At 35.3% G+C, this 27,108-nt stretch overlaps 4 protein-coding genes across 8 annotated transcripts; 1 reads left to right on the forward strand and 3 right to left on the reverse strand.

Annotated features, from left to right (window-relative positions):
* Window positions 1-5,001: 5,001 nt before the first annotated feature.
* LOC111499276 (mitogen-activated protein kinase homolog MMK2-like) lies at window positions 5,002-9,980 on the reverse strand. Its single transcript, XM_023150827.1, has 7 exons — window positions 9,902-9,980; window positions 9,519-9,725; window positions 8,108-8,237; window positions 7,754-7,891; window positions 6,361-6,693; window positions 5,530-5,713; window positions 5,002-5,390 (listed from the first exon to the last, which is right to left on the reverse strand). The coding sequence occupies exons 2-7, from the start codon at window positions 9,671-9,673 to the stop codon at window positions 5,218-5,220; spliced, it is 1,113 nt and encodes a 370-aa protein (XP_023006595.1). The 5' UTR covers window positions 9,674-9,725; window positions 9,902-9,980; the 3' UTR covers window positions 5,002-5,217.
* Window positions 9,981-12,744: 2,764 nt separating this feature from the next.
* Window positions 12,745-15,262, reverse strand: LOC111499286 (protein BPS1, chloroplastic-like). Of its 2 annotated transcripts, none has more exons than XM_023150842.1 (2): window positions 15,158-15,262; window positions 12,745-14,031 (listed from the first exon to the last, which is right to left on the reverse strand). In XM_023150842.1, the coding sequence occupies exon 2, from the start codon at window positions 13,984-13,986 to the stop codon at window positions 12,985-12,987; it is 1,002 nt and encodes a 333-aa protein (XP_023006610.1). In that variant the 5' UTR covers window positions 13,987-14,031; window positions 15,158-15,262; the 3' UTR covers window positions 12,745-12,984. The 2 variants fall into 2 exon arrangements, with proteins under 2 accessions (XP_023006610.1, XP_023006608.1); XM_023150840.1 differs by lacking the exon at window positions 15,158-15,262 and adding an exon at window positions 14,969-15,134.
* A 1,759-nt stretch (window positions 15,263-17,021) lies between these two features.
* LOC111499312 lies at window positions 17,022-20,530 on the reverse strand. Its single transcript, XM_023150883.1, has 5 exons — window positions 20,064-20,530; window positions 18,823-18,977; window positions 18,676-18,742; window positions 17,445-17,496; window positions 17,022-17,354 (listed from the first exon to the last, which is right to left on the reverse strand). The coding sequence occupies exons 1-5, from the start codon at window positions 20,407-20,409 to the stop codon at window positions 17,255-17,257; spliced, it is 720 nt and encodes a 239-aa protein (XP_023006651.1). The 5' UTR covers window positions 20,410-20,530; the 3' UTR covers window positions 17,022-17,254.
* A 4,478-nt stretch (window positions 20,531-25,008) lies between these two features.
* LOC111499316 (heavy metal-associated isoprenylated plant protein 39-like) lies at window positions 25,009-27,065 on the forward strand. 4 transcript variants are annotated; one of them, XR_002720919.1, is made up of 4 exons: window positions 25,009-25,320; window positions 25,568-25,643; window positions 26,276-26,923; window positions 26,994-27,065. XR_002720919.1 is itself a non-coding variant. In XM_023150890.1 (3 exons), the coding sequence occupies exons 1-3, from the start codon at window positions 25,315-25,317 to the stop codon at window positions 26,821-26,823; spliced, it is 627 nt and encodes a 208-aa protein (XP_023006658.1). In that variant the 5' UTR covers window positions 25,012-25,314; the 3' UTR covers window positions 26,824-26,919. The 4 variants fall into 4 exon arrangements, 1 of the variants encoding a protein (XP_023006658.1); XR_002720917.1 differs by having other exon boundaries at window positions 25,320-25,398; XR_002720918.1 differs by having other exon boundaries at window positions 25,320-25,398; window positions 26,279-26,923.
* The last annotated feature ends 43 nt before the right edge of the window (window positions 27,066-27,108 follow it).

The following is a 27,108-nucleotide window of genomic DNA, read 5'->3' on the forward strand; positions in this document are numbered from 1 at the left end:
AATCTCATTTACGTACTTCTAGCATCCACCATCAACTCTCTTGTCCATATACATCTGCTCAAAATGGTCGTGCTGAGAGAAAACACCCTCATGTGACTGAGACTGGCTTGACCCTTCTCTTTCACTCCCATTTTTCTCCACGTTTTTGGGTTGACGCCTTCAGCACTATAGCTTATATTATCAACCGGTTGCCTACTCCACTTCTTGGAGGTAAGTCACCCTTTGAACTCCTCTATAGCTACTCTCCGCATTATGACAATTTTCATCCCTTTGGTTGTCGTGTTTATCTTTACTTGCGTGATTATATGCCTAACAAGCTTTCTTCCCGCAACATTCGTTGTATTTTTTTTGGGTTATAGTCCTGCTCATAAAGGGTTCTGCTGTCTTGATCCCACCACCACTAAGCTATATATCACCCGTCATGCTCAATTTGATGAAACTCACTTTCCTGCTATCCCTAGCTCCCAGGCCCAACCTTTTTCTCTCTTCATATTTCAAATTTCTTGGAACCACATCTTTATCATATTGATTCATCCTCCCCTACCACTTCATCATCGCACATTCCTCGATCTAGTTCATCCCTGTGTGATATTTATTCTGACCTTGTGGATGAGTCTATGCAGGTTGATACTTCTCGTGCAGGTTCTACTTTGCCACCCTCGACTTCTTATCCGACCTCTATTGAACTTACTGTTGATTCCTCTTCTTTGGGCTCTCATCCTATGATCACATGAGTCAAAGTTGATATATTCAAGACTTGTCATCCAACAAATATTGGTATTTTGGGCTCATCTGGACTTCTTTCTGCTCTTCTTTGCATCCACTGAGCCAAAATGATTCAAATCTGCGACTAAGAATCATGCTTGGGTTGCTGCAATGGATGAAGAAATTCGAGCTTTACAACAAAATGATACTTTTGGTTCCTCGCCCTGCCAACACCAACATCATGGGCTCTAAATGGGTGTTTCGTATTAAATATTTGTCTGATGGATTTGTCGAGCGTTTCAAGGCTCGTCTTGTTGCTAAAGGTTATACTCAGGTTCCTGGTCTTGACTACACTGACACTTTCAGTCCGATTGTCAAAGCTACCACTGTCCGTGTTGTGCTTTCTATTGGAGTCACAAATAAATGGCCTCTTCGACAACTTGATGTCAAGAATGCTTTTCTCAATGGAACTCTTATTGAACATGTTCATATGGAACAACCTCCTGGGTATATTTATCCTTGATTTCCCACTCATGTTTGTCTATTAAAGAAAGCCCTCTATGGTTTAAAGCAAGCTCTGGTTTTAGTGTTTTAGCTCATTTCTTCTCACACTTGATTTTTCTTGCAGACGAGCTGACACGTCCTTAGTTTTTCTTGCAATCGCGCTGATACGTCCCCTTTTGTCTTTCATCAGCAATCTAACCTTATCTATATGCTTCTTTATGTTGATGTCATCATTGTTATCGGCAACAACTCATCTTTATTGACAGCTTTACTCGCAAGCTTCATTCTGAGTTTGCTACCAAATTTGGGCTCTCTCAGTTACTTTCTTGGTCTTGAAGCTTCACCCACTCCTGATGGTCTCTTTCTTAGTCAGTTAAAATATGTTCGAGATATTCTTACTCGTGCTCAGTTGCTCGATAGCAAACCAGTCCACACTCCCATGGTTGTTTCTCAACACCTGACTGCTGATGGTTCTCCTTTCTTTGATCCTACTCTCTATAGATCTCTTGTTGGCGCCCTTCAATACTTGACTATTACGCGTCTAGATATTGCCTATGCTGTCAATTCTTTCAGTCAATTCTTGCATGCTCCTACTGCAGATCACTTTCTTGCTGTTAAATGTATTCTTCGCTATGTCAAAGAAACACTCCACTTTGGTCTTACCTTTCGTCCATCCACTGTTCCTAGTATGCTAGTCGCTTATTCAGATGCTCACTGGGCTGGTTGTCCTGATACTCGTTGTTCTACATCCAGCTATTCAATTTATCTTGGTAATAATCTCGTTTCTTGGAGTGCCAAAAAGCAACCTACTGTCTCACGCTCCAGCTGTGAATCTGAGTATCGTGCTCTTGCCACGACTACAATTGAACTTCTTTGGGTTACGCATCTTTTGCATGACCTCAAGATCTCTATTTCACAGCAACCCTTTACTCTTAGTGATAACAAAAGTGCTATTTTTTTGAGCTCTAATCCCGTTTTTCATAAGCGGGTCAAACATGTTGAACTAAATTATCATTTCCATCGAGAACTTTTTATCGCTGGCAAATTTCGCACACAATATGTACCTTCCCATCTCCAAGCTGCTGACATCTTCACGAAAAGTATTTCTCGACCTCTCTTCGAATTTTTTAGATCCAAGCTTCACGTTCGTTCAAAATTGACGCTCAGCTTGCGGGGGGGTGTTAAGGATAGTTGACCGTTTATTACAACTAGATATTTGTCTTACATTACGGCTTACCATATTTGCCATTTTATTAAAGACAAATATATTGGATTCATTTATTATTCTTTCCTTTTATTGTTCTTTCCATATTATTTGTAATTTACCTTAAATGATTATAAATAGAGAACTTTCACCACCATTTAAGTGGGGTGATTTTAGCAAACATTTTCAGTAGTTGCATGTGTTCACATTTTCTAAACAGTATGGTAACTGATCGAGTATATCTTATTATTATTAACCATTTTTGAGGCAAAGATAAAAGACTAATGTATGAATGGGGACATCTACTAAAAAGACCATGGAATTAAAGGCTTAATTTTTTGTTTTTTCCACCTTTTGTTATGCTTTCATTATTAAGATAACATAATAATGTTTTCCATTTGAATTTTTTTTACCGTCAAACTTTACTTCAATTGTAATTTCTCTATGTAACAATCAAAAATTAGAAAGAAAAGAAAATGGTAGATTGAGAAAGTGAGAGTTGGACTCTTTGTAATAAAGGAGGTCACTTGATTTATTAAGTCACAACAATTGCTCCGGTTTATTTCACTTGGGCAATTCAGAGCCAGTCGAAAAATGCATTTTCTGACAGCCCTAGCTCGACCTCTCGACTGATCTGGTTTAGGTTTAATATTTTTAGACCCTTGCGAGGCTGGCTGATCTGGATTTAATATTTGTATATGATTGCATTTACCAACCTCAACAATAGGTTACTATATTTCTTTAAATACTATTTATTTTTTCAAGTAAAGATAAGACACTTTATACGATGACGAAGATGTAGAACATGAGAATGAAATTAGGATGGTTACATTTTCTATTTAAATTGTATCCCTTGTGATAAATCAAGACCGTTTCCATTACTGTGAAATTATTGTTATTTCATTAATATTTATTTTTATTGAAATGAATTTTATGAACTTTTTCTTGCATAATAAACGTGGCATGGCATGCATGGACTGACGACCTTATTTTAATAAAAAAATTAAAATAGTTAAAGTTAGTTTATGATTATTTTTTTAAAAATAATATTTTAAATAGTTTTCTAACATAGAATTTTTTTTTTCTTTTTTAAAAATTAATGTTTGAGCAATTCAAACCAATCAAGAAATAAGAATGAAAGTTTTCTCAAACATTGACTAATGAGAACAAGTCAAGCATGTTTCTCTATTTGCTTTGACCGTTAATATTCTCTAAGCCTTTGACTTAGTCTCGAAAATCAACCCATAAGAGGAATTTAACTATATATATATATATTTATGTTTTTCTTTTTTAATAAAAATAAATAAATGTTGGATATTTAATAAAACATATAAGAAAAAAAAAATCCTCATGTTTTTTGACCATTGACTATTTGGAAAAAGAAACAGCCATCCTTTTAGAAAGTCAACAGTATCGATCTCATAGTCAACAAACCTAATAAAAAAGAATTAAAATTTTTTAATTTTGTAAAACAAGTAAGTATTTTAATTATTTTTTTAATTAAAGAAAATACAACTTAATGCCAAAAGAGAAAAAAAAAATGCTACGTCATCGTTCCTTCATAATTATTTTAAAGATACCGTATTAAGCTATCATACATTATAATTTAATGCAAAAATTCATTACATAATAATAATAATAATAATAATAATAATAATAATAATAATAATAATATGGTCAAATTACACTATTAATATACATACTTTAACCATATTACTCTATCCATCGAGAACTTCAATTCTTATTTGCACTGGATTTTCTTTCGATCGAGAACTTCAATTCTTAAATCGGTTGTCAGTATCAGTTTGTTATTCTCTTTATTTTTCATTACCCTCGAACTTGATTTATCATCCATTCGTTGTAGCAAATGCAAAGCTTTTTAGAATCACCCTCGGCTAAAATTTCTATCCTCTCCCTCTTTGACATCAATATCACCTGTCGACCGGCCAACAAATTAGGACTAGTTCATTGTATTCAAGAGTATCGCTCTATCTATCGCTATCTTTTTCTTATTCTTGCTCATATTTTAGTCGAGTTCAAATTCCTCTAGTTAACCCTAGATTTCCATGTCGTATCAACAATCTTCTTTTTCTTTTGAATCTCCAAGTGCCCTTTTTTGAAAGAGTGATGAGGTTCTCATGAAAAATTAGATGAACAATGCCTAAATCTCATAGGAGTTAGGTCGAAAGTATTGTTGTGTTGAGTGTTGAGTTTATTGGGTCAGGCTATGTATTTGGTCTCTATTTCGTGGTGTTTTGTTCTCAGTTCTTGTATCGATATGATTTTAAACTCTCAAACGATAATAACGGGTAGAGTTTCATTAAAATATTCTTGTCTCTTCGAATTGAATCATTGTTCCAACTCAAAATATGATTAATCTAGCATCAACTACATGAGTCTTTATCGGCCATTTCCGACACATTATCCTTTTTTATTTTCATAGCGAACTAGTGAGACGAAGATTTTGAGTCCTCTGCTCTACCAACTAACTGATACCGGCTATTTCCTAGACGTATTTTCAATGGCTTACTTGTTGGGCATTCCTGAGTGGTTCTTGGTCAGCAAAAATGTATCACAAAGCCTATGAGTCAAGCTTAAAGAAACAAACTTTAACACTCCGAAAGGAACTTTATGTTACAAATTTCTATATATCATCAAGATAGAACAAGTTTTAACTAGGAATCGTCTATTCTCGTGCTAGATCTAACTTTCTTAATATCCATCACGAACACTTTTAACCACGAGAAGGATTCAAATTTGGAAGAGATAAAATCTAATTTGAAACGATAACACACACATGATCCTCAGTTAGCGGGATCCGGGTTGAACTTCATGGATTCTCTCCATACAAGTTCCTTAATGTGTTCTTCGGTATACGATGGCTGCTCGAAATCAAAACTGAAGGGCCTTGGACATACTGGCTCCACATTGGTATCATGAAGAGGTGCTAAGTAAGGATGGCACAGCGCCTCATCAACTGCAAAGCGTTCGAGGTTCGAGGTGATCATCCAAACGAAGAAAATAATGTATAATCTTAAAATCCCAATCTCATCTTGTTAAAGGCATGACTTAGAGCTAGTTGGTTTAGTTTTACTAGTCATCGATTCGAATTATACCTGTAATGCGCTTCGTAGGATCGAAGACGAGCATCTTCTCCAGCAAGTCTATTGCAGCAGGAGACATGGTGGGAAATCGAGTGGAAAACTGTTGCCTGGGGAAGTGAGGAAGAAGTCTAAAATATTTTTGTGGATTGTCGCTTCGTAAGAATCCGAGGCTCGAGTCATCGGGTGATCCAATGAGCTTCATAAACCAAAAGAAAAAGTGTAAAGTCAGATTAGAGGCATGGTGAAGGTTGTGCCACAAAATAGAAATACACCCACTGGAAAAGAAAACAGATATTTAGTTTACTTTCATTCGGTACTCAGACTTGGGGAAAGAGCGAAAAATAGGAAGCTAAGTGTGAGATCCACTTGGGGAGGAGAACTAAGGGTGTAGAAACTTCTCCCTAACAAACGCATTTTAAAACCTTGAGGGGAAGCCCAAAAAGAAAAGCCCAAAGAGGACAATATCTACTAGCAATGAACTTTGACTGAATGGTATCAGATCTAGACACCCATTCTTTTTAAGGGTGTGGAAACTTCTCTCTATATCGGTTGGGGAAGACAACGAAACATTATTTATAAGGGTGTGGAAACCTCTCCCTATATCGGTTGGGGAGGAGAACGAAGCATTCTTTATAAGGGTGTGGAAACCTCTCCCTACATTGGTTGGGGAGGAGAACGAAGCATTTTTTATAAGGGTGTAGAAACCTCTCCCCTAGTAGACATGTTTTAGAAACCTTGAGGGGAAGCCCGAAAGGAAAAGCCTAAAAAGAACAATATTTGCTAGCGGTGAACTTGGACCGTTAGACTAAGGCCGATTCTGATTCTGATAACAGGCAAGCGTACCTCAGTAATAAGTTTTAGCTGATGAACATAGTCTCTTCCAGGAAACAGTGGTTGTCTGTGCATAATTTCACCAAATATACAGCCAACAGACCAGATATCTATTGCTCCACTGTATTCTGAACAATTAAGAAGCAATTCAGGTGCACGATACCACCGAGTAACAACATACTCAGTCATAAAATCAGTTTCAGAAGTTGTCCTTGCAAGCCCAAAGTCTCCAATTTTCAGGTCACAATTTGCATTCACGAACAAATTGCTCGGTTTCAAATCACGGTGTAGAACGTTAGCAGAATGTACGTATTTTAGCCCTCGTAACAACTGGTACACAAAGTACTGCAGACCAAAAACTTGTACTAATAAGATTCAAAATACACAGCTTGGGAAAAAGAAGATAAAATCTAATAATCATTAATTCTTTATGAAGGTGTTTCATCTTTAGTAAGAAGTATCATATCCCACCTATGGGAAAAGGGTGTAAATTTTTTCATGATTCCTCTTACAGAAAGAGACTAAAGGAAAAACTGATGATGTTAAGAATGAAACAAAGCTGAAAAAATTTAGAACATGAGTTAAGTAAAAAACTGTAAGAGCCCAAGCATACCGCTAACGGATATTGTTTTCTTTGGATAGTTCCTTTCGAGTTTTCCCTCAAGGTTTTTAAAATGCATATAGTAGGGAGAAGTTTCCACACCCTTATAAAATGCTTCGTTCTCCTCTCCAACCGATATGGAATCTCACAATCCACCCCACTTTAGGGTTTAACCTTCTTCTTGGCACATCGCTCGGTGTCTGGCTATGATACCATTTGTAATAATCTAAGCCCACCGCTAGCAGATATTGTCCTCTTTAGACTCTTCCTTTCGGGCTTCCCCTCAAAGTTCTTAAAACACGTATGCTAGGGAGAGGTTTCCACACCCCTATAAAAAATGTTTCGTTCTCCCCAACTGATGCGGGATCGCACAATTTTCATCCCCCTTCGGGACCCAGCATCCTCGTTAGCCCTCGTTCCCTTCTCTAATCAATGTGGGAACCCCTAATCCAACCCCCCCTTTGGGGTCCAGTGTTTTTGCTGGCACACCATCTCGTGTTCACCCCCCTTCAAAGCTCAACCTTCTCGCTGGCACATCACCCGGTGTCTGGCTCTGATACCATTTGTAACAGCCTAAGCCCACCACTAGCAGATATTGTCCTCTTTGGACTTTCCCTTTCAGGCTTCCCTTCAAGGTATTTAAAATGCGTCTGCTAGGAAAAGGTTTCCAAACCCTTATAAAGAATGCTTCGTTCTTCTCCCCAAACGATACGATGTGGGATCCCACAAAAACCACTCAAGTTGGAGGCTATCTTATTCAAATGTTCATTGTTATGTAATTGCAAGAAGATGAGAGGTGCTAACCCGACAATGTTCATCAGTCAATGATTCGTTGGACCGTATTATCTGATTCAGATCAGTATCCATCAATTCATAAACAAGGTATACATCATTGAAATTCTCCTTCTGAGGAGGTCTTATAATATCTTCAAGACCAATAATCTGCAGTTTGGGGGGAAAGAAAGTTAGCCCACATGGTTCACATAATAGCAGCAAAGTGTAGTCAATACTCAATGCTCATACTTAATATGGCGATGGATACTCCAATAAGGCAAAAACTAATAGATATTAGTAATATTAAGATCAAGAAAAGGATATCATAAACAAGTTACATATTGTAAATAAAAGATCTGAAGTAATATAGACACTGAAATTTACATTATCATGTTCCATGTGTAGAAGAAGCTTGATTTCTCGCAAGGTTCTTTTAGCGTCAATTCTATTGTCAAATGCATTGCCAACCTTCTTAATTGCAACCTCTTCATTTGTTTCTGAATTCAAAGCAGCACTGAATAGACAAACAAGTAATGTCTTGCTTTAATTGTTCATATACAAATATGTAACTGGTAATAAACCAAGCTTTCATTGAGAATAATGAGAAATACATCTGAACAAGTCAATGTGATGCAGAAGAGCAGGAATAAGAAACAATGTCAAATCTCACATTCATCGTTACAAGAAAGGATTAATGTCTATAATGATTGCCTAAACATGTTTAAAAAATTTTACATCGATCATAGCAAGACGAGAATCGTAACAGCCCAAGCCCACTACTAATAGATATTGTTTGATTTGGCCCATTACATATTGCCGTCAGCCTAGCGATTTTAAAACGCGCCTTCTAGGGAGAGGTTCTACACCCTTGTAAGAAATGTTTCGTTCCTCTCTCCAACCGATATGGGATCTCACAATCCACCCTCCTTGGGGGCCAGTGTCCTCGCTAGCACACCGCCCAGTGTCTGCTTTATACCATTTGTAACAACCTATTATGTATCGCTGTTAGCCTCACGGTTTTAAAACACGTCTACCAGAGAGATGTTTCCACACCCTCATAAGGAATGCTTGTTCCCCTCTCCAACCAAATGAGATCTCACAATCCACCCCCTTGGAGGCCTAGTGTCCTCGCTTGCATACTGCTTGGTGGTCTGGTTCTGATACCATTTGTAACAGCCATTACGTATCACCATCAGCCTTATGGTTTTAAAACACGTCTGCTAGGGAGAGGTTTCCACACCCTTATAAGGAATGCTTCATTCCCCTTTTCAACCGATATGAGATCTTACAATCCACCCCCTTAGGAGTCCAGCGTTCATGCTGGCACACTGCCCGGTGTCTGGCTCTGATACCATTTGTAACAGTCCAAGCCCACTGCTAGCAAATATTGTCCATTTTAGCCCGTTACGTATCATCGCCAGCCTCACGGTTGTAAAACGCGTCTACTAGGTAGAGGCTTTCACACCCTTATAAGGAATGCTCCGTTCCTCTCTCCAACCAATATGGGATCTCACACGAACCTAGTAAATTGTAGAGGCCAGAGAAGATGATATACTCAAATAATATAGGTAAAAGGAAGAGCCAGTCCATATTGATCTGTAAAAGGTAATAATACCCTGAAGATGTCCTTCCTAACTGATTGTTTTGATCACACTTTCAGCTCCCTTTTCTAAAAACTATTGTTGCTCTCTATTTCCAAAAATTACACAGCACAGCAAAAATGTGTTGTAAAGAAAAAGAAGAAACAAGAACAAGCAAAAGCAAAAGGAACAAGCAGAGAAGAGAAGCTTCATACCAGACAATTCCATAAGCTCCTCTTCCAACAGGCCTTATGGGAGGAATATACTTCCTAGGAACTTCAAATAGATTGCCATAGATATTGTACTGAATGTATTGACCCCCATGAGTGGGCACTCCCCTGATGTGGTGATTAAAAGGACGGGGCTCCATTGACACTCCCGAGGCCCCAATGAAGTGAACAGATCAAAACTCACGAAAAAACCTAAATCGAAAATTAGAAACAAAGATTAATCGACTTAGATTAAGGCAAAAACTGAATTGGGAATTGGAGAGAGGGCCAAATTTGAAGAGGAGTGTGTTGAAATTTGCAGAAAAAAGTAAGTGAGCATTTCTGCCAAGATTGTTCGACTTATAAGAGAGTTAGAAAGGCATATGAACCTTCATCCAGACGACTTCGAGGAGACTGGCAGCCCTGCGTCTGTATCCGCTCTCTGATTAGCACCTCCATGGACGACTTCGATCATTTTTTTTTTTTTTTTTTGACTACTCAACTTATTAATTTAAAAATAGTTTTGTTATTGAATAAATTTATGAATTTTTAATGTTGGAGGATGAAAGTCGCACATCTACTCATTTAGGGAAGAATATTATCTCCATTGACATGAGATTTTTTGAGCCGTCCAAAGCAAAGTCATGATGTATTTATACTCAAGTGGATAATATCATATTAAATTTGTGAATTTCACTATTGAAATAATATTTTAGAGTATAAGAATGTCTAAAGATATAATTTATGAACATTTTGTATGTAATTTTGTTCAAAAGAGTGGAAAAAAAAAAGGAAAAAGTTCGACCAAATTGGAGGAGTTGGAATTGTGGAACTAATTCTAGATTTGACCTCGTTTTTTAAAATAGTTTTTTTTTCTTGTATCTTCTCCTCGTTTTCTTCTCGATTTCTCTTGTTTCTTCTCTTTCTTGCTCCCTCTCTTATTTCTCGATCCATGATGATTTTCACATTTGGGCAACGAGTTTTAAAGGAAACGAATGATTGAAGTATTGAGAACCAATTTGATTTTATTAAAAATTAAAATAAAACATTCGAATATAAGAACAAGAACTCATATTTAGTTTTTAGTTCAATGACATTTGGAGAAGTGAAATGATCCGAACATTTGACCTATTTGACCTATTGATTGAAACTATATGTCTTAACCAATTGAAGTATACTTAGTTTGGTAATTCAAGGCGTTGATAGAGTCAAGGCAGGGATTAATACTTATAATATGTCTCTATCTTTGAAAAAAGTTGGAGAAAATTTTCTTCGAACTCCAATCCCGACCGACCTTTCTAAAGAAATAATGGGTCTTTTTTTATTTAATCATCTTTTGAAATTGCATCTTTAAGGACGACTACATCAAAGGTAATACACAAAATTAGTCCATTGAAAATTCTAATATGGAATCTCCACATTAAGTCAATGGACATAATTCTCATAGGATGGCTATGTCTATGGACGGATCTCAATCACATGTTGTCAATTATTTATTGCTTTCACTTTACGTCCATTTTTAAGAAAGTCTTCAAATACGATATATATGGATTTATATTAGAGCAACATTGATTATAGAATGAATGATCACATGACTTGATAGATATATCACTAAGGTACTCTTATAGGATTTGTCAAACCTCGATAAAACTATCGTTTAAAATTACGAAAAAGCTCATACAAAAAAGAAAGTAAAACTCGTTACCCGTTAGTTCTATAACCATTTTTATTAGATATAACTTAGTCTCAACTCGATCAAAATAGGTCATATTTGTATTAGAAAAACTCTAAAAAAAAAATAATGATTAGATGTGACACTTACTATCATTGCTCATCATTCCAATTTGGAGAAAAAGGCTTAAAAAAAGATATGACTTTGCCCACTTAATTCAATTCAATTTTTGCACCTTATTTCTGGTAGCTAGATCCTTCTGAGTAACTAGACAAACCCATTTTAGATTCCAACCAGTTTCCAAGCCTGCTTTCTCCACCTATGAGCAAAATTGTGGTACTGTATGATGTACTCGTTAGGGACTACGAGTATAAGTAAACTACAATTAGCTCTATCTATTACTTGAGGTGTGTTCCTAAACTACGAGTCATTCTAGGAATATCTATCAAACCCTTTTTGAGACCTCACTTGTTTCTGGCGCACATCTCACACAATTAAGCAATAGTATATGTAATCTTTTGGTGTACATTTTTTGTAAGATTGTAAAAATACCAAACATGACCCTTTCTATAACAGAGATATGTCCTTGAACCACAAGCTTACTAAGAAACAATGTTGTTATGGATTCAGCCATTTACATAATTTTTCTTCTATGGAATTAAGTGTTCGTCTTCTAATGCACATCTTCTGCAATGAACTTTGTGCATGATGTTGGTCTAACCCGAGATGGTCTCCAGATTTTGAACTATTAATTGTTGAGAATAACAAACTTAGCCATTTGGGTAAGTTTCTGACATGAGTTTAACTCATGACTAACCATAGGGTATGCCAAGTAGTTGCTTTGGTGCTTTTCTTCTTTGATTTGATGAAGAATTGATTTGCAAGGATCTTTGGGCTTATTAGAGGAACCATCAGTTTAGAGTTTGGATGGGTCGAACGACATGAAGTTCCATCCATAATTGATAAGTGTTAAAAGATATTCCATGAGAACCTTTTTACCATCATAGGACTTGATGGTTAATGTTTTGACTCAATTAGAGCTTCGAGATCCAGTCCTACAACTTGTCGCACCTTTCAAATATGAACATTGTCTATCTTTTTCTCGATCTTCAACAAGTAAATTTTCTATGGAGGACTCTTTGTCTTAACCTCAAACTTCAACTTTCACTTTTCCTTCACTAGTCTCATAAGGTTGATATTTGGTCGTGGCCTCGGTCTCAGCCTCGAGTAAGGCCTCTTCTAGATGAAGTTCTCATTCTATACCATTATGCTATGACCCATTCCTAGCATATCTTTATGCAACCAAACAAATATGTTTGCATTAAGTCACGAGGAACTCGTCTATCTTCTGATGTGAGCACAATAGATTCTAGTCTCTCTAGGTTAGACCTCTTTGATTAGCCTTGGCTAACTCTCTGTGGTCGGAAGATTGATCGACATTAACCCAAACGGACAGGTTTGCCTCAACCAAAGAAGGGTCAACCTCAGACAAAGATGGGATGATCTTGACCAAAAGAATCAACTATTTCGTCTTAGTTTCTAGTAACAACAAGGAGAATATAAAGAACATATGCTCAAACATAGAAACCCCATATTACACATTTCCATTTCAAAGTTCCATCTAACAAAACTAAAAAGCAAAAGACGGCAATATTACACTACTCTATACTATGGTTAGTTAATATTCTTCTGTTAAGAGAAAAAACAAGAGATACCATCCTATTATCCCTGTACACAGGTTCGAGTTTAGCTCCACCACAATTGGTCTGATTTCGTGTTCCTCGGATCCGCTCCATATGATCAAACCTTCCTTAGGTTTGAAAGTAACGCATCACGCCCTGCCAAAACAATTTGGAAAAAGTTGTCGACTTCCTTTGACAGCAAATGTACACCTTCTGATAGTTTCTCTGCCTTTCCTCCCAACTCGGATATGACGTTCTTCAGCGGTTGAACTTCTTCGACTTCAGGATTCTCTGGGATCATTTGACGAAGATTGGCCACACATTGATCAATAGCTTCAAGCTCCTTCAGAGGGGTAAACTTTCCATGGGTGTATATACTTCTAATTTCACTATTTACATCACTTTGCAAGGAGGAGAAAGTTTGTCCCCACGAATATGTAGCGGCAATTTTCAGATCGAAGAGTTTTGGGGAACCTAAGAAGGCTGAGGCAAAGACACTGCACACAAAAACTGTCTGTACCTTGACCCCGTACAATGCGTGCATTAGAACCTTACCCTTGGCTGAGTTCTTAACTTTTGGAAGATCAAGAGATTCTACAAGGCTGTCTAAGATTACACAACAATTCTTAATTCTAGAATTTGTCGTGCTAATGTTCAGTCTCCATTCATCTAATGAAGCACGGGCTCGGGTGAGACGCTTTGAGTCCGCAGAATCCAAATTATGGGTGATGCATCGGAGCATGAGGTTGCTTTGGTTCAAGTGTGAAAGCTCTGAGCTAACAACGTTGCAGACATCGAGTAATTTCACACTGATGTCCAAATAGACATCGATCCATTTCTCATTCCAATCAGTCACAGGGAGCTCTAACTCCTTGATAAGATTTTTAACATCACTGTGAGTTTCACAAAGCAACTCCATAGCTAATATCATCCAAGAAAGGCTAAGAACATCATCCTTACCAGATGGATGGAGCTTTCTTAATCTTTCAGCAAGGTTTCTCTCAAAATCATTCAATATTGCCCAGAGTTTTGAAGAAAAATTCGAACCTTTGGGAGATATCGAGCGGAAAGGATTCCCAAAGGGGAAAAATTGTCTGTGTGGTTCCTGTGGGCGGCTCATTTCCGTGAACTAAGGTATTTATGAGATCTTGATGCTACAAAATGGCTGCAGAGAATATCAGATCACATAGTAAGGTACGATTCATTGATCGAATGAGGTAGAATTCTTCAGAAGTAAATTAAAATCAGGAAATAAAACCATATTGATAAAAAAAGTATCAAGTTTGAATTACATGTGAGTTCATGTTAAAGAATATTGCATTAGCAAACTTTCATCTACAATCAACAGCACTAAAATCTCCTTAGCCAATATGCTCAATAGTATACATGGAAGGTTGCAAAATGACATTGTTCTCTGCGCATAAAAGTCTAATTCTTCGTGCAAGGTCCTAGAACTCGATGTTAGACTTTCTAGTAACAGAATTTGCAGAGCATCAAACAACCAAAGACAGGAAACATAATTGAATAAACCCCATCACATCCTATTTTCCCAATTACAGAAAATTGGATATCGGGGTGGAGGAGACAGCCAGTAATTCTCATTATACAGCCTAAGTTTCAAGTACAAGGAAGGAAAGAAACAGAGAATCCTCTTATCTATAAAACTTTACAAAACATATCTCTTAAGCATAGATCTACAGATCCTACATCAAAACTAATACAGAATCCAAAAAAAAAAAAGACTAATTATCTTGAATTCGCCTTGTGTTGTGTTCCTGAGATTTCCAATCCACAAAAATCAAATTGAACCTCATAGAGTACATCCTTTTCATGGAATAACACAGAACCAAGGATAGAAACTGAGCCGTTCAGATACAAAGTCTTCAGATCTCCGTTTTCACATCTACTAATCTATCCTTTTAGCCGCAAACATAACATACATATTGTAAACCTCAAAGATCCATCAAACTTTCTTCGAAAAAATACTTCCAAGTAGCTAATTCAAAGAAGAAGAAGAAAAAAATATGGAGATCTGAACCTAATATTACGAGAAATCAAACAATACAGTATAAAAAGAAACAAATATCTGAAAAATAACTCACCTAAGAGATAGATCAACGAATTGATGAACCAACAGATGAACAGCATCGAAATCCTAAATATCCAGCGCCAAATCGAACAAAAAAAGAAGAAAAGAAAATCTAACAACTAGAAAAGCGAAAAAAGATCTCTACAACATGAAAAATAGAGCTAACATGCTAAAAAATTCATCCAAAAGAAACGATAAATAACAAGTGGTTGAAGAAAGGGCTCTGGGAATTTCCGGGAATTTCCGGGAATGTCAGTGGATCTAGAAAGAGAAGGTGTATGAGAAAACAAGGGCACGGAGACTTTGATAATGTTATTCATCGGTGACTGAAGGGGAGTCGTGGTTATGACGTGGCGGGACTTGATTGGGTTAAAATGGTGATTTTGACAAGGGTATTTTGGGAAAGTTGAAACGGAATATGTTAAGAAGAAAAAACAAACGCGGCATTCGGCATATTAGGGTTTCTTTGACAAATTCCTTTCCCATACTTTTCTAAATGACCATTTTGGGTTTTTTCTTTATTTAATTTAATTAAATATCTTAAACTTTTTAAAAAATAAAAAAATTGTTAAAAAAGTAAAATGTTTATTCGTAAAACATTTATTTGTTTATTTTTAAATATTTAATGAAAATTTACGACTCAATTTATCACTCAAATTTTCTATACATTAAAAAAAAATAATAATAAAAAGCTAGAAATGGTAGGGGCAAAAGCATAATTTGACTATCTTTGGACGGGTCTATCCGAGTATTCAATTATGGTGTTCTCTTCTTAGCTGTCGCCGCCTTTGACAAGTCCACATTTTCCCAACCTTTTCCAATTGAATAATTGAGTTTTCTTTTTATTTATTTATTTATTTTCTAAAAAATATTAAAAATTTAATCCTTTCATAAACTTAAATTTAGGGTTTATTGAAAAAAACATAATATTGGTTGAAGCTGTGGAGACAATAACTTAGACATGTTTGAAAGTGATTTTGAAATAGTTAAGCTCATTTTTAAAATTAATTTAATGTTTAGTTTCGCAAATTTAAAACACTATTTTATATACTCACAATTATTTAAAATAATGATTTTGAATTTGTAGTTTGCTTCGGAGTCATTTTGTGCCAGCAAAGTGTTCTAAAGATTTATTCTAACTTATTTAATTTTGATTGAATTATTTGACTTATTCTATTCTAAAGACTTGTTCTATGGTTGAGAATGCTCTCTGGGAAAAAATTATGGGTACATAAGTGGGACATTGATATGAACTACGACATCTCAATTGTACAATGAACTTAGGAAGTTGCTAAGAATGCTGTTTAAATTACCACAAGATAAAATAAAGTCAAGTTCTATTAAAGTTGAATTCAAGTTGCAATCAATCAATTTCACATTAAAAAGCAACAAAACCTTTAAGATAAGTTCAATGTGCTTTTAATTTATTCTTATATGGTTACAAATTATGATGAATGATTAAAATCTACATTTACGGTGTTTTGTTGTGTTTTAAATTTTAAGACTTTTAGCTAAACATGGTTATAAAGTACGAAACGTCAAAAAAAATTAGTGTATACCTTTGTAGTTAAGACTTGAAAAATGTAGTAAAAAAATATTTTTTTTTCTTCCCTCTAGCCGAGAGTCAGTTTCTTTATAATTTTATGTAGTTTAGATAGCACGTTTAGAATCATTCAAGTTACTTGTGATTCCATTGAACGACCCTGTTAGAGTCCCCCACAAGATATAATTGTAGATATGAAATACAATTTTCAGTAATGAACGACTCAACTCTTAAAGAAATAATTGAGTGATTCGAATCTTGATTAAGTGTGATCAAGGTAATCCAAATTTTACTTCTCCTAATTCCTTCTCGTTAGAGCTAAGTGTTCTTACTTTTCCACTCATAGCAAAGTTTCTTTGCAATTCCATTTAGTTTAGAACGTATGTTTAGAATCATTCAAACTTGACAAGATCGATTTTCCACGTGGAATGATTTGAATCTCGAATAAAAATTATCTATTAACTTTTAAAAACAAAAAGAGAAACTTTTATCCCTCAAATTCTCAATCAGCAGATTCCAATCATAGAAAAAGGTACGCACCAATCAACCAGCTGTATGCTATCTCATTCTTTCATGTTCCATCGGTACAAATCTCTATCTATTACACATACTTTAATAAACAAAAAGAAAAGAAAAAATCTCTCTGTTACATATAATTTCCTTACATTACCCCACAAAATATGATTTCTAAATCAAATTAAAACATTGACAAGAAAAGGTTTATGATCTAAGCTGTGTTCTTATGAGAAAGAAGAATCAGTCAGCACCTGGTTTCTTAAACCACAACCAAGCTCGAGTGGGTCTCAGAATTTGGTTCAGTAAAGCCATTTTAGGAACATTCCAGTGTTCTACATGCCTGAGAAATGGTGATTTTTTAGCAACGAAGATTCAGAAACACCAATGGATTTAGAGGTCTGCCTATAATAAAGTGGGTATTCATTCTTACCTGCTTACTTTTCCAGATCCTGCATCAAAATAATACTCTGTATATCCAGTTGCTGCAATATACAATATTTTGTTCAGAGTATTCACAGTAACTTCACAATACCTCTATACAAATTTAACACAAAACTTATCTTATACTCTATGACTTTTTTTTTTAAGAGAAAATGCATTAATCCATTAAAGGTAGTCTTAAATTTCCATCTTACTAGGGGTTGTATAGTCCAAAGTGATTTCGAACGGTAACGGCCCAAGCCCATCGCTAGCATATATTGTCCTCTTTGGGTTTTCCCTTTCAGGCTTCCCCTCAAGGTTTTTAAAATGTGTCGGTTAAAGAGAGGTTTCTACACCCTTACAAAGAATGCTTCGGATCTCACAATTCACCACCCTTTTAGGCCCAGCATCCTCACTGGCACTCGTTCTCTTCTCTAATCGATGTGGAACCCCTCAATATTTGTAACGACCCAAACCCACCGCTAGCAGATATTGTCCTATTTGAGTTTTCCCTTTCGAGCTTCTCCTCAAAGCTTTTATAAAATGCATCTGCTAGAGAGAGGTTTCCACACCCTTATAAAGAATGTTTCGTTCTCCTCCCCAACCGATGTGGGATCTCACTATCCACCCCCCTTCGGGGCCCAACAACCTTGCTAGTGTTCGTTCCCTTCTCAAATCGATGTGGGACCCTCCAATATTTGTAATGGCTCAAGCCCACCGCTAGCAAATATTGTCCACTTCGTGCTTTCCCTTTTGGGCTTCCCCTCAAGGTTTTTAAAATGCATATGCTAGAGAGAGATTTCCAAAGCCTTATAAAAAATTCTCCTCCCCAACCGATGTGGAATCTCAAAATCCACCCCCCTTCGGTACCCAATGTCCTCGTTGGCACACCGGCTGGTATTTGGCTCTAATACCATTCATAACTACCCAAGCCCACCGCTAGCAAAGATTGTCATCTTTGGGCTTTCCCTTTCGGGCTTCCCCTCAAAATTTTTAAAACGCATATGCTAGAGAGAGGTTTCCACACCCTTATAAAAAATGTTTTGTTCTCCTCTCTAACCGATGTGAGATCTCACATGAACATTTTAAGGTTAAAATTACTTTTTATTACCATTTCAAAGCAGAGAATGTTCTTAGAGAAAAAACTTAATTAGTGCTCATTCCAGATGTACTGCACTGAAAAAACACCATTCCAAGAAATTACCTCAAACTAACTCTGATGCATCATAAATTAAACATACCAGATAGAATTGGTCTCCAAGGAAATGACAAGATACAACTGAACTTCCAATGTCCAATGCCCTTGTCCTGTACTCAGTCCAATCAACCAACAATTCAACACTAAGCTTAGTAAACAAAAAACAGTAATCTCTATAGAATGAGCTCACCTCAAAATCCACCCATTTGGTAAGCTTCATGTTTGACTTATCAACAAGGGATCCAAAATTTGTACAGTTTCTTTTGAATCGGCTAAGACCTTTGAAAGAACCAGCCGGATCAGCAAATTCGCACTGCTCTTCATAAGCTTCAACAGTCAGGTTCCCTGATCGTCACCAAATAGAAATAAACAAAAGTTGGAAAAACTGCTCACAAGTTCTACAATGAGTGAGCCAAAGTTAATATAAGTGAACACATTCACTTCATTATTTTGCTAATTAGATTCTTTATACAATTTTTTCTAATTTTTTTATTCATTGAATTAGTATTTTTGAATGTTATGTTCTTCAACTTGAAATTTACATAGATAAAAAGGTTTGAATCTCATTCTTTTACTATAGAGTTGGAGCTTTTTGTAACAGCCCAAGCCTACCGCTAGGATATTTCCCTCTTAGAGTTTTCCCTTTCGAGATTCCTCTCAAAGTTTTTAAAACACGTCTACTAGGGAGAAGTTTCCACATCCTTATAGAGAATGCTTTGTTTCCTCCGCAAGCAATCTGGGATCTCATACTTTTATCCCTATATTTAGGGACACCTACACTTGACCCCAAGGCCCAAACCCATGAGACATCGAGGGTTTTTGGGATTAAGCTCACCCAAAGGATCGGACTTGGGTCCTCTAAACCGGTATGACCAAGAGACCTCAAGCCCTTGCCAACTAGTCTGCCCCTCATGGGATACTCATTCTTTTACTTTGAAGAGGTCACTTTTAGTCGATAAACTTTTGTAGTTGATTTACAAATTTAGTCTAGAACTATTAAAGCTTGTGTCTCAATATCTTCAAAAAGGTCTCGAACTTTTATGTTTGTGTCTAACATATTCGTAAATTTTTAAAATATCAATTAGATTCCTAAACTTTTCATTTTGTGCGTAATAGTTTCTTGTGGTATTCGAAAAAGTAACTTATATGTTAGATATAAAATGAACTTTTATGCCTACGACTCTGCACTTTCAATTTAGTGTCTAACCAAGCCTAAATATTTTGTTCGAACACTAAACTTATAATTTAAGTACTGATTTTCCATTCCCAAACATCTTTTTCATATAAACAAACTCTTGATTAAGAATTGGCTAAGAACAACTTGAACTGAACAAAACAAACTATCCTGATTTCAAAAGAACCCTAGAACTCTAGAACTTCCAAACTTCCAGATAAAAAAACAGCTCTCGCATAAACAAAAATTTCCCAAACCTGTGACGAAGTACGACCGCTCAAAATCCTTCTTAATCGTTTCCACAATCACAGGGCGACGAATTGCACCGGACACATCTCTCGTGAGCTCCTGAGCCCTAACAGGCGTTTCAACATCCGTCGGCGGACGGAGAAATGAAGCGGCGATCCCCAAGAGCTCGGAGCCATACCAAGCGACCTTCAGCACCGCATTCTCGGGCTTAGATTCTCGATTCTTCGGCGAATCGGTAGCGGGATTGTCCCCTTGACACCGGATTGTGCAGATCTTGAGAGGGCGATTAGGTCGAATGGCGTTGAGAGATGTTCGAAGAGATGTACGTGATTGAAAAGGGAAGATCGTCGCCATTGCAATTTACAAACATGGATGGTTTGGTAGTTGATTGAATCAGAATGCTTTGGAGCTTTGCCGCGCGAAAACGAATGGCAGCCATGAGAGCTGAAAATATCTTCTTCCCAAGTTTATTGCGGAAAAATTTTATGTTCGGCTAGATAGATAAAAATGTCTTTTAAGGTAAATATATTTATTTACTTTATATGATATATTTATGTAGCTCGTTACGTATCATCGTTTATAAAGTGTCCCCAAATATTGTCCATTTTGACCAGTTACGTATCTTCTTTAACCTCAGTTTGTTAGTGAGAGGTTTTCACGCGCTTTTAAAGAATGTTTCATTCTCTTCTCAAATCAATGTAGAATCTCACAATCTATCGCCCTTACAGCCCAACATCCTAATTGGCACATCGCTTGATGTCTGGCTTTGATATCAATTGTAACAAGGTTCTATATTGAGGCTCAACATCCTTATTGGTACACTGTTCGCTATCTAGCTTTAATACCATTTGTAACTATCCAAGTTTATTATTAACAAATATTATCCATTTTAATAGTTGTTAACCTCATAATTTTTTAAAAAGACGTGGAGAGGTTTCACAAATTTCATTTAAGTTTGGTTCCATCCAAAACAAATACAAATAATATAAAAAATATTGAGAGAAATGCATTATTTTATATTTCATGTATATAATAAATAAAATTATGTGTTATTTTTAGAATATGCATGATCCATGCTTCTAGAAATGCATGATTCCTATCAAGTTATTAATTAATCTTGCTTTTATTATTATCTATTATCTTTCTCGAGAGGTCGATCACGTCTGATATTTTAGTCGAAAATGAAGGAATTAATATTTTTTGTTTTAAAAACTTTTAATAATAGTCAAGTAACCAAGTATTGCGATAGTGAAGGCGTAGTTGAAATTCTAAGAAAAAGTTGATGCAAATGTTTAGATCAAAGATATTCGCGAGACGGCCCAAGAATCTCGTGAATCGAGCATGGGGCTTAAAGACCCTACTACATTTCGGCATTGAGGCCTGAAATTGTCGTTTCTCATTTTTCACTAATGAATAGTGAATTTCCTTTTTAAGGATTCTGACTTTTTTTTTTTTTAATAATATGAACTTAAGATATTACATCATCTACTTTTAAAATAATAATTGAATTCTTATTTAATCATGCCGTCGTACATGTAACAATAATTAAATAATTAAATATTAATCAAATAATTCTAGACGATATATTGATCGGAGTGAAAATAACGTTTTATTATAAATAAAAAAATTCATTTAATCGAAACACAATCAATTGAAAACGAAACTTTTTAAAGTATTAATTTACCTAATGAGATGAGCGTACACTATATCTTACATCAATTTAAACACTCCAATTATATTTAAAAGGAAAAATTAGGTCGTTTATAATTGAGATGTCGGTGATTTGAGTTTAATCATTTTTTAGAATTAACATAAATGTAATTGGTTCGAATAGTTCGAGTCATTTATTCAATTTAATTCATAAAATTTCGTTTTTATTTAATTAAACTCAACTAAAGTAAGTTCATAACTCAACCTAGACAGTACGAGATAGGTTGGTTTAGGTTGGATCGAATTTGTAAGAGGACAAAGCCACTTGTGCTATCACTTACTTTTCTTGAAGTATTGGCAAAGTGTCAGCAATTTTTGGACTTATTCTCCAAGATTCTTTGTCCTTGCCAAATTAAATTAACATTTTTGTCTTTTATTTTATTTTAATTTTGCCCTTTTTATTTTGTTTTCGAATTATAATAAAATTATAAATTTAATTTCCAAAGTTTAAAATAAAAAAAATATATAGATTATTTGATATTAAACCCCAACATTTTTTTAAACTCTTGAATTTAAAAATAATGTCGAAGTTTTATTTTTGATTAAGTACGTGTATATATATATTATTTATTTAATTTTATAATTATTATTCTAAAAAAATAAAAATTTAAATAAATAATTTTATTCCAGTCACTCGAAAGTTCCCAACTATTATATTAAAATTTTGACGTAAATTTATAAAAGTGAACGATAAGATTAATTAAATATAAAATTAAAAATTAAAACTTTTTAAATAAACTAATATACGTGTAATTTAGATTTTTTTTTCTCACCACACGTGTACTGTATTTATTATATTTACTAGCTCCAATTGTCCTACGTGGAAAATTTTAATTTCCCATAATTATTTAACAAAAAGGAAAATAATTACTAATAAACAATTGCCATCATTCTTTTCTTACTACGGAAAACGACGTCATTTTCCTGATCAGAACCGAACTAATATAAAAAAAATTTACCCAATAAATAAATAAATAAATTTTTCAATAAAGTGATGTTGACACGTCACCTTATAATCGCACGTCATCTTAATCGCATTGTCAACGTGGCAGCCATCTACGGTGGGTGGTGGTAGTGGGGCCCACTATTAGCCGCCCAGATTGCGAAAACCCGTGGATGCGCTTTTCTGACGATGACCAGCAGTGGGACCTACACAACTGGATTATTTATTTATTTATTTATTTATTTTCCTATAATGAATGATATGGCCTAAAATGACTGCTAAACTTAAGCCCCCACCACCACCGCCACCACCACCACCAACCACAATTAAGGTACGCTTGGTTTCTCACGCGCCGCCGTATCCTTGTGGATTCTTTTTAAATTTTTGACTGTGGTCGCCAAATGTGTGTATAAATCCCGAAGGGTCACGTGGCGCGTGGTTCTCATGCGCTGCCGTCTTGTGGGGGTGGGAGTGGTGGATGGTATTTGGTTTATGGTCCTCTTGGTGGTTTGACTGTGTAAGCAATTTAAATTGAATATCTTAGATATATTCATATTTTCATCATCAATAAAATCTACATTTTTTTTTTTTACATCAACATTTAAAAAATATATTTGTTCCCGAAAAAATAAATTTGGCTGAAAAAAGATTTATTTATAGAGAAAGAAAAAACTCTATCATAACTCGAGATTCTAGCCCATTGTCCCAATATTTACCAAAATTTCTTCAAGCACATGCACGTGTTATCTCGTCAAGTTCTATAGTATCGAGACGGTACGAGCACCATACCAACTTTATCGTCACAACTAGAATGGCATAGAGTTGTTGCAACACTTCTTTCTAAATCACTTTCTTCTTTTTCTCTTCAATTATTAGCATTTAATTTCATTTTTTTCTATAAATTTTTTTTTGAAAAAGACTCGAAAATATAAAAAATAGTTTTATATTTTTAGATGGCATTTGAGTTTACATGATTATATATCATAGACGTTTTAGAACAATGAAGCTACGAGAATAGGTTAAACCAAAATCATATGCTAGGTTACAGAAGTCTATGCCCATGTTTACGATTTTAATTTAAAGCAGTCATAGTTTTAGACCCTCGGTCGCGGGAGTAGAAAAGATCCTCACACATCATCCATTTATAATTTTTTAGAATTTTACTCTATAAATATTTACTTTTAAAAAATTAAGGTTATAAATCTTCCTTTATTTTTTTTTAATCCACTAACAAATAATTTTTTTTAAACATTTTAACCACAAAAATACTATAATAAATTTTGCATGAGAGGTTAAAGGAGAAGACTTGCGTTCTTTTACACATAAGTGCGCGTGGGTTCAAAACCCACCGTCTGCGGAAAGAAAATTGTGTTTTATTAATAATTTTGCATAAATTTTTTCGTATATTGTAGACATACTATGATGTGGTAGAAATATTAAATAGGGTCGTTACACACATTTTTAATGGTTTATCTCACACATTTAGTAGCACATGCCACCTTGTAGTGGATTCCTTCAATATATATTTTTTTTTGAGTGTTTTAATCAATTTTCATAATTTGGAGGCATTTCGACAAATTTGATACTAAAAAATAGCATTTATCTCAAATATTCAAAATTTAATAGGTTAAACAATCACGTTGGAGCAGATTTTTAACAGCTAAAACTCACTACTAGTAGATATTGTGTTATTTAGGTTTTTCTTTCCGAGCTTCTCCTCAAGATTTTAAAACACATGTACTAGAGAGAGGTTTACACACTTTTACCAAAACTGTTTCATTTTACTTTCCACCGGATGTGAAATCTCACAAAATCTATATAAAGTTCAGAAGCATTTTGTTTAATATTTAAAAATTATTTGGTAGTTAACCATACCTAAAAGGGAATGCTAATTAGACCCAAGCTAGAAGGATACCACCAGGCACCTGGTGCCTCGATTAATAGAACTTAGACCATAACCTTAGCCACCCATTTAGACTATTACGGCCCACAAGTGGACTTGATTAGCAAAACTTGGACCGTAACCTTGGCCAACCAGTCATGACAAAGAGAACTAGATCATAACCGGCGCGTGACTTTCACGCGCCGCCTATGAAAAGTGGTAGAAAATGAGAAAAAGGCAAAAATAGAAAACAAATCTCGAAGATCTAGGGAAAGTGGGACCAAGAATGAGCCATCCAAAGAGGATTTGAAGACAAAAGGCGGCGCGTGGATGTCACGTTGAACAACCCACTAAGCATATTAACAAATGAAACGCATCAATGCATGGGTTTTTTTTAGAAGCGAGGACATAGTGGTGGCTCTCTCTCTCTCTCTCATATACGATACCGTCAAATCTCCACGATCTCTCATTTTTCTTCAAAAACAGCTACACTCTCTCTCTCTAACTTTATCCCACCATTTTATCCCTCTCTTCTCCTCTGCCATTTCTTGTTTGGACTCAAAAACCTTTACCATTTTCTCTCTCTCTTCTATTTGTACTACGACTCCCCACAAAACTAAGCATAATTCTACTTGTTCTCTTCTTCTTCATCATCTCTCTCTCTCTCTCTCTCTCTCTCATCAATACCCATTTGTTCTTATCCTTTCTCATCAACAACGCACCTATGAAGGTCTCTTCTTTTTCTTATTTGATCTAAAAAACAATGCCCTTTTCTCTTTCTTTTATGTTTGTTACGAGAATCCAAGACGTGGGTATTAGAGATTGGATTCTCTCATGTTGGATTCCCACAAAAAAATCAAATCTTTACTTTCTTTTTTCAATTTTCGTGGATTCCGATGATGTTTTTCTCGTGGGTTTTTCATTTTTGTTGAAATAGATCGAATTAGATCTCTTAATTTTGGATTTGGGATTTGCAGAAGTTCATATTGAAGCTTGATTTACACGATGACAAGGCCAAACAAAAGGCTTTGAAGACCGTATCAACACTTTCAGGTTCTTTTTGTTCTATGTTTTTCTTTCCTATGATGTTTTTTTTTTTTTTTTTTTTTTGTTTTGTTTTTCCTTTGAAGTGAAGCTAATTCTTAATCTCATAGGATTGCTTAGAGACATAATTTCTTTGAAAATTAAATGTCTTTGTCAAGACAAATTCTGTTGGTTGTTTGTGTATGTTGATCGATTTTGATCCTCTAACTTACCCAAACCCCACCACCAAACCTAACCCACATGCCCTTTGGCTGCTTTTCACTTTTCATTAAAAAAGAATGATTAACAATTTTTTATCATTTATAAAAAAAAAAAAAAAAAAACCCATTTCAAAAATTTTCCATCCACAATATTCTTTGAACTTTAAATCAACCTTGATTTTGGTCTAATAAGGAATATTCTTCCTAGAGAAAAAGATGGCTCATCTAACACCCTCAATTATATGAAACGATCACGTAATCTTCGATTTTGATATCGTGTAAAACGATTATAGTTCAATCAGCTAAAAGTTTAAGCGTATAGATAAATATCTAGATATTTGTTTTCTATTACGACTTATCATAAGCATCATATTTGCTCTTTTAGTATAAATAAATATTTTGTATCCATTTATTGTTCTTTCTTAAATGATTATAAATTGGCAGGAATTGATTCAATTGCGATGGACATGAAGGAGAAGAAGCTGACAGTAATTGGGACAGTGGATCCAGTGAATGTAGTAAGCAAGCTGAGGAAGTATTGGCCAACAGACATAATCTCAGTAGGGCCAGCAGTGGAGCCAAAGAAGGAGGAGCCAAAGAAGGAGGAGCCCAAAAAAGAGGAACCAAAGAAAGAAGAAGAGGGTAAGAAGGAGGAGCCAAAGAAAGAAGGAGAGGCTAAAAAAGACGACGCGAAGAAAGACGAGCCGAAGAAGGAGGACGACAAGAAAGACGAGTCGAAGAAAGACGGTGAAAAGAAGGAGGACGAGAAGAAGAAAGAGCCACCGCCAGTCGCTGTGCCAGCACCAATGCCGATACCGATGCCAATGCCGATGCATATGCCGATGCCGATGCCGATGCCTATGTATATGCAGCAACCTGACCCAGTAATGGACATGGTCAAGGCTCATAGACCATATAACCCTCACTTGACCAGTCATTACCATGTCCACAGCATGGAAGAGAACCCAAATGCTTGTGTTATTTGTTGAGTATTACAATTTCTATGGTGCCTTAAGCCAAGGCATTTTGGAAGCCAAACCTACTACCCCTTTGAAGCTAAAGCTCTCTCTTGTAGATAAAAAAAAAAAAAAAAAAAAAAAAAAAAAAAAAAAAAAAAAAAAAAAAAAAAAAAAAAAAAAAAAAAAAAAAAAAAAAAAACAAACAAATATTATGGCTTTTTGGTGTTTTATTTACCCAATATTTTAGTTTAATGTGTAGAAATATTCAATAATTTTGGCTCTTTTTTACTATTTTACTCTAAACTTTCAAATGTT

Source organism: Cucurbita maxima, unplaced genomic scaffold, assembly GCF_002738345.1.
Source record: "Cucurbita maxima cultivar Rimu unplaced genomic scaffold, Cmax_1.0 Cma_Scf00026, whole genome shotgun sequence".
NCBI lineage: Eukaryota > Viridiplantae > Streptophyta > Magnoliopsida > Cucurbitales > Cucurbitaceae > Cucurbita > Cucurbita maxima.

Excerpts from the sequence above, each read along its gene's own strand:
- LOC111499316 (XM_023150890.1), top strand. Across the intron at positions 25,644-26,278 it reads GACCGTATCAACACTTTCAG|GAATTGATTCAATTGCGATG; the intron begins GTTCTTTTTGTT and ends ATAAATTGGCAG.
- LOC111499286 (XM_023150842.1), bottom strand. The coding sequence starts at position 13,986 with ATGAGCCGCCCACAGGAACCACACAGACAATTTTTCCCCTTTGGGAAT.
- LOC111499276 (XM_023150827.1), bottom strand. The coding sequence starts at position 9,673 with ATGGAGCCCCGTCCTTTTAATCACCACATCAGGGGAGTGCCCACTCAT. Across the intron at positions 6,694-7,753 it reads TGACTGATGAACATTGTCGG|TACTTTGTGTACCAGTTGTT; the intron begins GTTAGCACCTCT and ends TTTGGTCTGCAG. Across the intron at positions 5,714-6,360 it reads AGCTAAAACTTATTACTGAG|CTCATTGGATCACCCGATGA; the intron begins GTACGCTTGCCT and ends TGGTTTATGAAG.
- LOC111499312 (XM_023150883.1), bottom strand. The coding sequence starts at position 20,409 with ATGGCGACGATCTTCCCTTTTCAATCACGTACATCTCTTCGAACATCT. Across the intron at positions 18,978-20,063 it reads GCGGTCGTACTTCGTCACAG|GGAACCTGACTGTTGAAGCT; the intron begins GTTTGGGAAATT and ends GGTGACGATCAG. Across the intron at positions 17,355-17,444 it reads GGATCTGGAAAAGTAAGCAG|GCATGTAGAACACTGGAATG; the intron begins GTAAGAATGAAT and ends ACCATTTCTCAG.